This window comes from Perognathus longimembris, chromosome 2 (assembly GCF_023159225.1).
Source record: "Perognathus longimembris pacificus isolate PPM17 chromosome 2, ASM2315922v1, whole genome shotgun sequence".
NCBI lineage: Eukaryota > Metazoa > Chordata > Mammalia > Rodentia > Heteromyidae > Perognathus > Perognathus longimembris.
The window spans coordinates 2,627,261-2,641,606 of record NC_063162.1 but is presented as its reverse complement, the minus strand read 5'-3'; the positions used below and the strand labels follow the sequence as shown (position 1 = coordinate 2,641,606).

At 57.2% G+C, this 14,346-nt stretch overlaps 1 protein-coding gene across 1 annotated transcript in view; it reads left to right on the top strand.

Moving 5' to 3' along the window:
* Mgmt (O-6-methylguanine-DNA methyltransferase) overlaps window positions 1-14,346 on the top strand; it is a 194,521-nt gene that overhangs the window by 145,157 nt on the left and 35,018 nt on the right. Inside the window, exon 3 of the mRNA XM_048334725.1 lies at window positions 13,430-13,572. Coding sequence (XP_048190682.1) covers window positions 13,430-13,572 — 143 coding nt within the window. The remainder of the gene's footprint in view (window positions 1-13,429; window positions 13,573-14,346) is intronic.

Genomic DNA, 14,346 nt, shown 5'->3' with positions numbered 1-14,346 from the left:
TCGGCGCCCAGGAAGGGGGTTGTGGTAGGCTGTGATCAGCTTGGAACTCCTAAGTCTTCAAGTTAGGCTGGTCTCCTAGCGTACCAGCGCATTGATGTCTCAATGGTATGACTCACGAAGCCCCGTCCTAAGCCCGTGAGGGCCTCTGGGATGGACTGGAAGCCCCATCTGCCCTAAGGCACTGTTTCAGGCAGGTGGTAGAAGTACAATCCAAAGCCCTGGTGGTTTGGGTCACGTAAGCGATTCAGTGGCGATCACGGAGGACTGGACAGGCCATCGGGGCAGGAGAGCTGGGAGGGCACCCACCTCAGTCTGGGGTTTGTCCCGGGGGGGGGACCTGCGTCCAGAGCCCCGTCGGGGCTTTGGTGGCTGGGTGTGGCGTTAGAGCCTGACCCTGTGTACACAGAGGACTTGCAAAGGATTATGAGCACGATGGCCGCGTCAGCCGGGCCGGGTCTTAGGAAGACACGTAGCTTAGACAGGCGTGGACAGGCCAGTTCCGAGGCGCTGGTGGTTGTCCAGGCTGAGCAGGGGTGGGGAGTGTCATTAAAAGGGAGGGAGGTGAGGAGGCGGAGATAGAGAGGGGAAGGGGAAGGAAGGGCCAGCGGGGCTGGAAGGACCCCAGCCAGGGCAGCCTGGTGCAGTGGGAGGGACCCACAGCTTCGGTAAGGACACGGCCTTTGTGCTGTAGCTCTCAGGTAACGCGATGGAGGAGGGAGCTTGAGAAGTACAGCAGGAGGCCTCGTGAGGCCCAGCCCAGCAGGCCGCAGAGGTGTGCAGGGCCCCTGAGCGGGAGGCCGAGGGTCGGGGGCTGGACACAGGCGACATGGAGCCCGTGGGTGGCGGGGGCCTCGTCGGGCCCGGGCTTCTCTGCGGGTAGAAAGCCTGCCTGCCGCGGGGCCTCGCGCAGCGTGCTCTCAGGTTGGGGAGGAGGCCCCGCTCACCCCCTCCCTGCCGCAGGGCCCCAGACGGGTGCTGGCCACCCGGGGCGAGGCGGTGCCCCCCCCACAGCAGAGTCAGCCTCTGGCTACGCGCTCCGCCCACCTGTGGGGCCAGGAGGGAGGAGCTGGCGCCCGGGGCCTGGCAGGTGCCTTTGCCAGGCGACTCGGCCCGCCGGTGCCGCCTCACTGCACGGGCAGCTGGGCTGTGGGACTGGCGGAGGAGCTGAACTCGGGTCGGAGGACGGGCGGCTGGGCTTGGGAGCCCTGGGAACCAGCCCAGCCCCCCAAGGGCGTCATCTCCAGGCAGAGAGAGACACCTGCTCCACTCTCCAGCTGGACCGGAAGCCGGCGGCCACCCCTGCCCCGGGCCTGATCGTGGATGTCCCCGCAGGCCCACAGTCAGTGGCAGCTACTCAGGCCTGCTGCTCTATACAGAAACAAACAAAACTTCACTGACGGAGGTTGGCAGTGGAGGGCGTGGCCCATGGAGCCAGCCGCCCCCACCCCGCCCCCCAGGAAAGCCTGGAGACCCCAAGAGGGTCCCCTGGGAGCCAGTATGCTGGTTCAGGACACCCACGGATCATGTGATGGGGACCCGACAGGGAGCTGCCGTGCCCTCTTTAGGCCTCGGGTCAAGGGTCAGCAGGAAGCCACCAGGAGTAGAAGGAGGCAGAAGCACTTAGCACATTCTGGAATGACCATGTGCCCACCTGTCAAGCGGTGAAGTCGCCCCCCTGGAGATGGAGGCCCTGGAGCACCACGGCTTTTGTCCCCCCCCCCCCCGCCCCCCGACATGGCTCACTCAAGCAGCTGAGATCCGAAGATGGTGGTTTGAAGCCAGCCTGAGCAGGAAAGTCCTTGAGACTCTTACCTCTCGCCACACAAAGCCAGCGTGGCAGAGCACCGGCCTTGAGTGTAAAAGCTCAGGGACAGCACCCAGGCCCAGAGTTGAGGCCCCAGGCGCAACATAAACACCACCACAACCATGTACATGTCACACGGTAGCAGCAGCCGGAAGCGAGCTGCCCAGGGTTTCCGATGTTTAGTTACCCTTGCGTTGGTGTGTCTCCCCATCTTCTAGGTCAGCACGAGCAGGCCCAGGACCCCAGAAGGCAGCCGAGGGAACTGCCCATCCCCCGCTCCCGACTCGCGTTTCTGCATTTCAGTGATCCACGGGTTGGGTTAGATTCATTTTTCTAAAACCGTTTGTGGTGTAGTTAAACTCGTACATGTCACTATTATAAAATGCCACGTCAGGAGCACTAACAAGCGCAAAGGATACTTCCATGTGAGAATGCGCCTATGTTTTGGCGTCTCAACCCAGAACATTCTGCAGCATCCCAGAACCCTTTTCCTTCAGAGAAGACAGACTCTTGCCCCTCCTGGGAAGTGGGTGACCTTGTGACGGGCAGCCAAGTCAGGACGACAGCACGGGGGCCCCAGGCAGGAGGAAGGCCGAGGTGTCTGTGCGGGGACGGGAGACTGCCGTGGTGCCCTCGGGCTTCCAGACGCTGGTGCAGAAAGCGCCTCCCTGAGGCCGCGTCAGAGCAAGGCAGAGGGCTGGGAAACGCCAGCCCCGGCTCCCGGGTTTGCGCGCCGGGCCCTTCTCCTCTCTGGCCGTCAGACATCCGTGAATGAGTGCTGGGCTGCCGCTGGGCTAGGAAGCCCTGCGGTCTGTCATCGGCTGTGCCGCCGGAGGGTCCCTGTCCCCAGACCTGAGCCACCGGCCGCGGGGGTGACAGCCTCCCAGAGGGCCACACTGAGTCTGAAGCGCAGGAAGAGGCAGGTCCCGCTAGCCTCTGCGCGTGGCGTGGGAGGCACCGCAGCTTCTGAAAAGACCCAGCTGTTCTCCTCGTCCCCCGGCCCCGCATTCCCTACCCCGCCCTGTGTCTTCTTGCTCCTTGCCTTGGCACGATAGCTGAATTCTTCCCCAGTGGAGCCTCAGCTAGCAGAGCTGAGGCCGTAGCCGGATGGGGTCGGAGCCCCTTGGAGGGAAAGCAGCGGTCTGCCTTGGGAGAGCGGCCAGAGCCCCGCGAAGGGGAAATGGACGGACGGCTGAGCCTCGTGAGCGGTGATGTCACCCCGTCACCTTCCCCGCTCCACCCCTGCAGCGCCGCGCCAGCAACAAACTTGTGGAAGAGGCACAAATGTTTTCTGCTTCTTGTAATCTTCTTCTTGCAAATATTAGTGCTCTGGAAAAAAGATTTATTTTAATAATGTGAGTGTTAGATTTTTTTTTCTCCTGTAGTTAATGTTGTTTTATTACTCTATAGTCTTGCCAGAAAGTGCATTTTAAGAGTTTCAATTCAAAATTAAATATGACCTCAGTGTTTTAAAATACAATTACGTTAACTGTCCATTTAATAGTTGCTGAAGATTTTTTTGGCCCCTTCCGCAGTCAGCACACTTGCCTGATATTAAATACACTCACCGGCCAACATGGCCCAAAGCCGTTCACCAGAGACACCGGGCTTCCTCAGAAGGGAGCAAGAGGAGCTTGTTCCAGCAAAAACTTTCCTGCTATGGTGTATCATAGAGGAGAGCTTTTCTGCAAAAATTCTACTATGTTTGATAATAGAGAACTATCTATTATTTATTTAGAGCTGTACAAACCAATTTACAAGACAGGTAATTTAGTGGCAGGATTATTAATTCATGAGGCAGCATGCAAGTTAATGGGGCTAGCCCCCTCCCCCCAGGTCAGTCCCTAGCTAGTCCAGCCCCTGTCTAACCCCGGCCTTCAGAAGGAAAAGAGGCCATGACTTCCCATGTTCAGTGGTGGCTTAACACGTGAGCTTGCATACTCTGCTGCTAGGATGAAAGCTTTTCCGTTTCTGAATCACAGGATGGCTGAGTTGCTCTGCAAGCTGGGTGGAGGGGGGGTGCCGTTCCCTCCCTGCCGGGTCCTCCCTGCGTGTACTCACAAGCTTGTCCCTCTGGGAGGGCCCTGCACCCAGAACCCCCGTGCTGGGAGAGGGCGAGTCTCCCAGGCTCGGGGGTGGTGCCAGGCCTGGCCAGTGCTGTCGGCCGGAGGTCCAGCCCGCTCCTCACCCCCAACTCCCGCTCTGCGGGTCCGGCCGTGCCTGCAGAGCCTTCTCGGGGGGGGGGGGGGGGGAGAGGGGGGATGTCAGAGTTCTCCCTGCCCGGACCGCTCCGCTGTAGACCCGGTGAAGAGGGATGGGTGCGGTGGGGTGCCGTGGCGCTGGTTCGGGACGTGTGGCTTGCTGGGCTCAGCGTTTGCGCGTGGCGGTTCCTCTCTTTTGCTGCATCTGGCGGTGCAGCTGGCCGCCTTGGATCCGCAGTGGAGACACAGAACGGAAGGAAGGTCCGTGCGCTCCGTGTCCCTCGGCGGCTCTGTTCCTAGGCCCTGACGGTCGAGTCGCTCCAAGGAAGGGAAATGGGATGCAAAGCCGTTCCCTGGGTTTTCGCAAGCATTCCACAGCCTGCAACCAAATCTGGAAAGGTAGAGGAATGTAGCTTTGGATGTTTAAAAAAAATCCTGATGGATCATTCTTCCCAGGGGATGGTGCTCGGCCAATGATTCCCGGGAAAGATGGGGTCTGGAATGCGTGTGTCCACAAGCGCGTGTGCTTTGGTGGCCGCCTTGACGCCCCCATATTACGAGCGTGGAGCCTCGAGTATGTGTGAGACTGGACCCCAGGGCTGCTAGCGGCGGCTGGTTCCACCGCGGCTGCGGCACCTGTCCAGGACCTCACATGGGGTGACCTTCACGGGGGACCTTGGTTTTCCCAGTATCCCTTCCCCTGCCTGTCCTTACCCGCTGACTCGCGGGCCGCGTGAAGACCTCGCTGTGGCCCCGTCGCTCTGGGCCTCGCTCCTGGAAGGCTGAAAATCAGAGGGCCGGTGGGCCTAAGACATTCCAGACCGAGGCCTCTTACCTGTAGGTCGTGTGTGCAGACCCCTGTGCGAGGTGTGTAAGCACAAGTACAGGCTTCCTCCAAGGCCCAGCGGGCAGCCGTCTGCCTGCCGGGGACCTTGTGCGATGGGCCCCTCGTCTCTCCTTCCCACACACTGAGCACATAGACGTACGTCGGGAGAGAGCCTGAGAACAGGGCTTTGTGAGAAGGGTTGACCAACAATCTCCATTTTGACTTCTCGTGGTAAGGAGGGGACTGTTTGCTTCCATGTCAAAGGCACAAACCCGACCGTTCTGCCGGAGGCCATTGGGTTAGATTTTATTTCAAATTCTTCTTCCGTTCTTGGCAATAGTTAACAAATCTTATGCTCATCTTCGGTAATTATTAAATAACTTCCAGATCTTTATTCCTTTTCCTAGAGCACCCAGATCATAATATCACCCTCAGAGTCAACAACAAGAATAAACGGAGCGGCTTTGGGTTGTGGTTTGGGCGTGGGCTAGGCCTCGGTGACCGTCAGTGAAGTTTCATACGAGGATTGCGTTCTCTCTTCATGCTTCGTTGGCCCCCGGCTTTCTTGGGAAGGCCCCGGTTTTCCACCCTGCTCTGGGTGGTGGAGGTGTGACAGGGATTTCCTCTCCACCGGGACCTCCGGGCCCAGTGTCCTGCCTGTGGCTGGCCTGGGCTGTGTGCTCAAGGAGCCAGGCTGTGGAAGCCCCTGATACCAACCCAGTCATCTTCTGCCTTTCTTCACTGACCACCCTGACACTTCCACAGCTGCTGCTGCTTCCTTTATCTCTTAATGTTGGCTCGTTGTACAGAACAATCACCCTTTCTGTGAGGCCTCAAGTTCCTCCAACTCCTAGGTCCCAGAGAAAACTCACGCTTGAAACGCATATCACCTCTTCCTAGATGTTCTTGCAAAAATGTAAAGGCATGGAGAAATTGGTATCCCGTAACGGCACTGTGGTCCCGTCTTTGGGCTCGTAAGTTGATTTTCCTGACTTCAGTCTAGAGAGCAGAGTGTGATTCCTGTCTTCTAGGCTGGTGGCCACATGCATACCCTCGGCTGGGCAGGGTCAGTCCAAGGCAGGGGCTTTGAGGGCGACACCGGCAGAGAAAACCGCAGGATGAGCACAGGTTAGTCCTGCAGAGAGACGAGAATGCAGAGTAGGCCCCTCCTAAGTGGCCACTGCCCTCAGCCACGTGCAGGATCAGCATGAACGGTACAAGGGGTAGACCAGATGTCCCATGTGAACTCCCCCTCTAGGCCTGAGGTGATCCGTGTCGATGGACCAGTCCCTGCCTTCATGCTCCTTCATTTCTAAGACTGAGAAGAGGAATTGATGATGATGCAAAGGTACCTAGCCCCGGAGACTTTTGGGGAAGTACATATCCTTTTGGAAATCTCAACAGTTTGATGAGTTTAGCAGAAAGACTCTTTACAAAGTGTTAAATTTTCACAGACATATAAGGTTTTTGTTTGCAAGAAGCCAGATTAAACTGGGAGAGAAGAATGCATCTTTCCTATCTTGGTGCAACGTTAAAAAGCTCCTTTGTTCACCGCTCAGTGGTGGGAAGCAACACAGACATAAGGCTATTTGAACTCTTCATTTGCCACGTTTACAATATTAATAACAGCCTTTCTAGAAGTTGTCACATCATGTAAAAGATCTTCATTCCAGGCTGTCTTTGGGGGCCAAACTGAGACTGGATGCATGCATTTAATAAATTGTAGTCTCAAGTAGTCATTTTTGTAAATAATTAGTTTCAGTGAAAGAATAAGTTAGCATATTGTATGCATCTAATGTTGCAAATGTACATACAGCAAACTTTGCTATTAATCAACAGTCGAGCACCGCAAGTAGGGTCTCATACATAATGAATTGTGCTTAAGCCTCATGGGTTTCTTGATAGAAAAATAAAAGAAAACACAAGCGTAGTCAGCTTTTGAATAAAATTTAACTAGATTGCTCTGCATCCTGTAATTGTTTTAGAATCATTAGGGACCTGATCATTCATCTATAGTTTTGGGGTGTTTTTATCTTTATCTGTCAAATAGTAGAGACTTTTAATGATATGCTAAAGTGTTGATAAAAACATTTTTTCTTTTAATGATTTATACTGAGGTGCAAAAGTAAATAGGCCTTTTGAAGGCATTCTGCTCTGCTAAGTATACTATTTAAATTCTTTTAAAATGTTTTACTATTGCTGGTGTGTTTTTAAGAATGAATTATTTTTTAATACAGTTCTTACGGGGATGAGTTTGATATTGACTTAAAATTTTCTCCGTATTTTTGGTGGATGTTGTAAAATGATATGGTAAATTCCTCGGTGGCCTTGTTCAGGTTCTGACATTAATTTGAGCTTTAAATTTTGAGGAGGCTTGGGTTACTCGTAAAAATTGATACGCAGTTTTTAGCAACGTACTCGTGGCCACCCAGAAAGTGTGTGCGTTGGAACCTCGGTATCTCACACCGCCTCTCCCCCCTCATCCTTGACCTTGGCCCCAAGGTCAGCATCCATTTGATGGCTGCGGTAGGCTCCTAAGAGAGCTCGCGTGGCCAGGAGTGGTGTCTGTGGCCATCTTTGCTGTCCAGCGCGGCCGGCAAGACCGAGACCACTGCCTTCCCCACGCGCCTCTGCCTGAGCAAGGCAGGGTGGGTCGCTCTGTGCTCCCCCTCTGTGCAGCCGGAAGTCTTCCTCGTGCACAGGGTGTGTCTGTGAGGACAGGTGACGCACTAGCCAGCTAATGGATACCAGACACAAGCAACTTGATGGGAGGGAAGATTTATTTGGGCTCATGGTTCCAGAAGTTCCTGTCCAAGATCACTTGACTCTATCACCTTGGGCCTATGGTGAGGCAGACTCACCGGGCAGAGGCCAGGACGGGGCTGTTCACCTCATGACCGCAGTGAATCAAGGGGGGAGCAGGGAGGGAGGAAGGGAGGGCCTGATGGCTATGCTCCAATGGCCTCACTTCCTCCCACCCACTCCCTCCCACTGGGCTCCACTTCCTAAAGACCCTCACTTCCTAGCGTGCCCCACACTGGCACCAAGCATTGAACTCCCGGACCTTGAGGAGGCATCTCAGCTCCAAACGATGTCAGGTACTACACCCGGACCCGTGGAGTTCATCAGGAAGCTCACTTATTATTGGTGCCTTGTTTTCACACGTGGTGTGACTACGAGTGGTATTGTTCTTAGGGTGGGCCAGAGGGAGGCAGGCAGTGGAGAGTCTGAGAGCAGCATGCCGTGTGCGCTTAGCGTTCTCACCGTGGTCTGCCGCCATCGCCATCGCCATTGCCACGCGAGGCCTCGGGTGCCTGTACTGAGCCCTTGGTTTCTCAGCCTGGACTCACTTCACTGTTGAGGGGTTCTTACCACTGCTTCCAGCCCTTTGAGTGTTCTCTTTTCTATGTCTGGAAGTAACTCTAGGATACTCAAACGATTACGCAAACGGATCTACCCAGTGATGGTGCCTGGTAGCTCCTGTCCGCTGGCAGTGCCGCAGAGCAGTCCTTGGCTGTCTCTCATCCGCTGGCACACGAGAGTCCTTGGTCATAGGGTCATTTGAACGGTGGAGGTGGCCTGAGTGTCTCTCCTTCACATTTCTGTCCGCCCAGCCAGCTATAGGCACCCAGGGAAGGGACTGGGGTGGCAAGCCTTCTCCCGGGTGGCAGCGTTTTCCTGGTGTGTGGATGCAGTCAGACTCGCATGGAGTTGGGCTGAAGCGTTGGAAGGCTTTATTCTGCCTTCCTTTGTAAGAGAGTGGTGGTCTTTGTTGCTAGCAGGTAGCATGGCTTGTTTCTTGTCTTCAATCCTGCCCCTGGAAGAAAAACATCTGAGCTTTAGAGAGAAAGTGTAATTAGATGCAGGACACATCCATCAAACGCAAGCAACTCTGCTAGAGACCTTCTAAATTAGACATCGCGGCGCACGTGCCAGTGAGACTGGGCAAGAATCGCCGCACGACGTTTAAAAGTCACCTCTACGGCAGTTGTGTGAAGTCTGGAGCTCTGCCCTTGAGTCCCGAGTGCGTCCCTGCCCGTCGCGGCACATGCTCGTGGGCAAGAAGGCTCCGCTCCTCCCGCCCGCGCGGCTGGGGGGGCGTTCTTCACCCAGGGGCGTCTCCCACGCGGGGCACGGCCGGGACCTCCGCCCGGGCCCACGGCCCCCTCCGCGCCTCGCCCGAGGACAAGGCCCCCGCGGGCTCCACGCCAACCCCAGAGGGGCCCATCCGCGTCACGGCGTTCCCCAGCCACCCCGCGGAGGGCGCCGGGGAACGGGCCGCGGGTACGGAGCTGCCGACGGCGGCCACGGAGCGAACGGCGCCATCCGTTTTCAAGCGTACGCAGCACTTGCGCAGTGGGGTTCGAGTGCCGTGTCTCACGCTTGCATAGGCGGAGCGTTGACCACGTGCACCCCCGGGCTTGCGCTCTTTCCCCACCCTTCCACCCCGGTGCGTCTCCTTTTGCTTTCTTCGTTCACAGAAGCAGTGTATTTCGGGGTTGTGTATTGTTCATCCTCGAACATTCCCTTAGACTCCCCTTCCTCTGAGCCCTTCATTTATAAACAGGCACACTGTCACTCTTTGTGTGTGACTATACATTGATAACCCATGTGTATCTTTTAGACCTAGCTTCCCCGTGTGAGCGAAAGCAGATGGCCTTTATCCTTCTAAACTTGGTATCTGTGAAGCCCTTAGTATATGATTTCCACCCATTTCCCTACAAACAACATAAATGGATTCTTCTTTGTGGCTGAATAATGCTGCTCTGTGTGTGTGTGTGTGGGTGTGCGTGTGTGTGTGTGTCACATTTTCTTGATCCATTCATCGGTTATAGAGATCTAGGCTGTTTCTGTGGCTTGGCTTTTGTGCATAGTGCTACAATGGAGATGGGTATGCAGTGCTTCTTCTACTGTATCTTGACTTACACTCCTTGGGCGACCTGCCCTCGTGTAGTCTTGCTTGAGGGACACCAGTTTGCAGTCCCGCGTGCTGGATCCAAGGGCTCCTCTGCTCGCGCACATCCTTGACGGCACTTGTCTTTTGTGGTCTTCGTGATGGCCAGTCTGGTGAGAATTAGATGAAATCCCAGTGCTGTTTTGATTTGCATTTCCTTTGTAGCCAGGGGTAGTGAGCATTTCCTCGTGGATTTATTGGCCATTTCTACTTTGCCTTTCAAGAATTGTCTGATTCATTTGCCCGTTGATCAATCAGGTTGTTGATTCTTTGGAAGGTGAGTTTTTCTGGCGATTCCTGTATATTCTGCTTATTAATCACTTGTCAGATAAACAGCTCACGAGGATCTTCTCCCGTTTTGCAGGCTGTCTTTTCAGCCCAATGACTCTTTCCTTTGTTGCGCAGAAGCCTTTTAGCTCGATGCATTCCCATTTGTCAATCTCTGCCGACTCGGTATGGCCAGGCTGGCGTGCGGTAAGCCTGTAGTGGGGGGGCCCTTGCTGTCTCCCGCCTCTACCCAGAGGTTAACGTGCCTGGCTGAACTCAAAGAGTCGGGAGAGCGAGGCAGAGAACTTGCACGCTGCCCACCAGGGCCGATGCACTTGAACTTGGCTACACCGCCCTCTGCCCCTGTTCTCTTACACATACTGCCTGGTCAGTGTCAAGAAATACAAGCTTCGTGCCAAGAGAGATGATGCTGCCCTGGAATGACCGCACAGAGGCAAGTTTGTGTTGGAGGCTTTGAGCCACCTGTTTCTATCCTATTGGAGGTTCAAGGAAATCATGGTCCTACTGAAGCCAACCAGAAGCACTGCCTCCCAGGACACCTTCTCAGAGGTCTGGAAGGGTGATGGGCCGGGGCTTCTCCAAGGCAACAAGTGCAATTGAACTTCACGTGCAGGGGTCAGGAACATCTGTGCAGCGCCCTACACTGTGCCGTGTATTTGCAGGTGACCCCGGAATTGCCAGTGTTGGGCCAGTCTCTCCGAAACCTTTAGAGCAGGGAGATCCCAGCCTTAGGCACCGAGACGCATGGATACCCAGCAGTGCCTGTTGTCCCCTGGACAGGAGCTCAAGGAGGCCAGGTCCTTTTTTAGCCTCCGACATCCTTTCATGCTCGGTTACAGAGAACCAGAGAGCTCCCGTGCCACAGCCTGGCAGGGATTGTTCCACGCCTGGTGGGAGGCATCTCGGGGGGGGGGGGGGCGACTGGCGCGTCCCCTCGCATCACCTGGTACGGATGTGGGGACACTGGTTTTGTCTGCTGGCCTCTTGGCCCAGGTCTCTGGCCAGTGCCGGGGGACGGCACCACGCAGCAGTTCTTCCCGGAGGCGGATTTGGCTGCAGGGGTTGGCAGTTCCGTCCCCAGGCGAGGCGCTCGGAAAGCTGGGCTGCGGGAGCTGAAGAAGCCCGGGCCCGCGGTGACCGGGGCGTGGGGGTTTGTCAGCGAGGAGGCCTGGAGAGACTCCTCCGTCGTAAGCGCGCCTGGAGCGGGGCAGCGCCCCCACCGTGCCCGGACGGACGAGGAGGCGAGGCTAGAGGAGAGGGCGGGGCGGGGGAACACGTTTCATTTTATTATAGAAATGGAAATTTGTGTCGTGGCTTTAGAAAAAGCTGGTTTTATGTGTGTGTTTAATGCCATTCATTTTAAATGTGGTCCCATAAATCCTTGCTTCGGAATCAAAGCTGTTTAATTACATTTCACCCATGACTAGCTATCTAATGCCGATAGAGAAAGAGTTAAAAGGAGAGTTACAGAGTAAATCAGAGGTGAGATCTTTAGCACACGCATAAAAAATCAATTTAAGATGAATTTTACTACTATAAAAATTCTTCACATATCCTTTTAAGAGCGAGAAATGCTAGGAAACAGCTCACATTTCAGACCCTCAGCAGGACGGAAGGAAGGCCAGCGTGAGCCGGCCGGGGGCGGGGGGGGGTCACCGCGGGCAGCCCACCGGCGTCTCCGCGGGGATGGCACCCGGCGGCCACCGGTGGGCACCCGAGCCCCTCCTCCCACAATGCGCTCTGGCTTCCTCCTGGGCCCCCCATTTGGAGTATGTGAGGGCCCCTCACTCCTGAGTCCCTCAGAACACGCTGAAGGGGCCCCCGTGAGAGGACTTCACCCGGGGACACCACAAGGCCTTGGTGCAAGACTTCCACCCCGCCGCCCCGCTGCAGGAGCCAGGTCGGCAGTGCCCAGAGGGGCTCGGAGCCCGCCGCCCGCCGCCGGGTCTCACGGGAGGCCGGGGCCGCTCTTCGGGACAGTCCACGGTGCACGCATGCTTGCCGCTTGCCTCCGCCCTCGAGCGTGGCCAGGGTCACTGCGTTGGGGGATGGGGGAGCGGGGGGAGCTGGACGTCTGTCCCGGGCTCCTTGCTGCGTTTCATGGCCCCGCATGATCAGCGTGGCTGCCCCAGGTGGAAGGCAAGAGTCATTTCCGCGGAGCCTGCACCTTCCGTGTGGAGGCAGAGAAGGTTCCGGCACGCTGGCCCGGTGTGCATCGGCCTGCGGACCCTGAGCCATCACCGTTGGCCCGCAAGCTGTGAACGTGGCTGGAGCTGCGTGCGCCGTCGCCACGGAAAAACAGGAGAGCGCGGAAGGGCGCAGCCGCCCCCTCCCTCTGCCGCTCCCCGCAGGTCCCACCGGAGGCGGTTCCCAGCGGCACGGGCACCCACCGCTCTGGACGCACCTGAGCCCCAGCCAGGGGTTCCGGCCGCGTCCCCTTCCCAAGCTGACCTGCGGTCCTGCCCGGACTCAAGGGACCCACTGGCCGCCCGAGTCCGGGGCTGTGATCTCGATGGCAGCCTGGGCCCTGCTCCGTGCGGACAGCGCCCCCGTGGGGGCCGGGAGTCGAGGGGGCCTGGGCCCTGCTCCGTGCGGACAGCGCCCCGTGGGGGCCGGGAGTCGGGGGGGCCTGGCTCGGTCCTCCTCCCTTCTCTCGGCACCGCTGTCCTGTGCGGGGCGGCTGAGGCCTGCCGTCCTCTGTGCAGGCCCCGTCATGCCGCTGAGCCCTTCCGCTCATAGGACGAAGTGACCTCGTTCTTTCCCGAGGCCCACAGCCCATGCCCACCTTCGGGGGACCCAAGACCCTCCCGTCCGCCCCTCGTCTCTGGGCCACAAGGCCTCGATCTCCTCCGTGCCTTTGCTTCTGCTGTAGCCCTTGCCGCCCGGGTCAGTCCTCTCCGGGGAGCCCGCCTCGCCAGCCCTTCCGCCTCGCGCAGGCTCAGCCAGGCCTGGGTTCCCCCGCCCGCCGGCCCCGCCCGTCGGACCTGCGTGGAGCTTGGTTTCCAGACAGAACGTCTCCCTGCCGTGGGTAGATGGAGGGACGTGCCGGCCCCCGGGGTGCAGGCGGGGTGGCCCGGCGGAGGGCTCAGGGCCCCCCGCGTCTGCACGGCGGGGGCGTTCTGTCCGCGGGCATGGGATGTCACATCTGCGTGGCGTGGTCACGTGTCGCACCTGCGAGGTGTGGGCCTCCCCCCGTGTGCCGCACGGGGCAGCCTCGGCCGGGCCACGCGGCGGTGGAGACAGCCACACCCAGGGAGGAGCTGACGGAGCAGGAGGCTTGCGCTCCCCCCCCCGCCCCCCCTCCCGGGCGGAGGCTGGGCCCGGCGGTTCACTGAGCCCCGTTTTTCCTTCTGCAGCTCCTCGGAGGCCCCGGCAGCGCCCGAGGGGACCGCGGAGCCCCTGGTGCGGGCCGCAGCCTGGCTGGACGCCTACTTCCACAAGCCCGCGGCCTTGGAAGAACTCCCCCTGCCTCCGCTCCACCACCCCGTGTTCCAGAAAGGTGGGTGCCGTCCGCGGCTCGCATGCGCCGCCCCCGCGGACGCCGCACCGACGCGGTGCTTCCCGCCCTCCCATCGCCCGCGGCAGGCGGCCAAGCCCACGGCCGGAGCGCACCCCGCCCGGGCCCCGTGGTTGTGTTAGTTTTGGCACGTGGTCACGTAATTCTTGGCAAAGGCGGTAAAAATGATGTGTGCAGATCGACTCTTGACTCCTGCTGGCTGAAAGGTTTAAATAGGAACACATCTGAATGGCAGTAAATTTTTCAATAAGCTTATTGTTAACTTAAACGGTCCGCCTGCCAACAGCACAGAAAATGAGACTTGTGTGTGGACAATTAGACACCGCCATAAACTCACTTGGTGACAGCTACAGGGCAGGCGTCCGCTCCGCTGTATCTTCCCAGATAAGCTTTACACGTAATTCCTCAAACTTACCAGAGTTAGACATGTTCTTGGGAGCTGAAGGCAGAACTTACGGCTTACACGTAGTATGGTAGAAACACAGAGCCTATGAGGCACTTAGAAAAACATTTCCAGGCACTTTGTGTGACGCTTTCATTTGGTCTGCTCGACACATGGATACTAATTACAACAGTTAAAATCATTCCAGACACAAACTAGGAACTCACATCTGCATCGTGATTTTTATAAGTAATTATTCTAGTGTAAACGAGTACTCAGATGCCTGTGTGTAGATATATACATATCCTTAAGGAAAACAATTAGGCTGAGATTTTAGAGAAGTTCTGAAGTTCAAAATGGTGCTTCGTGTGCAA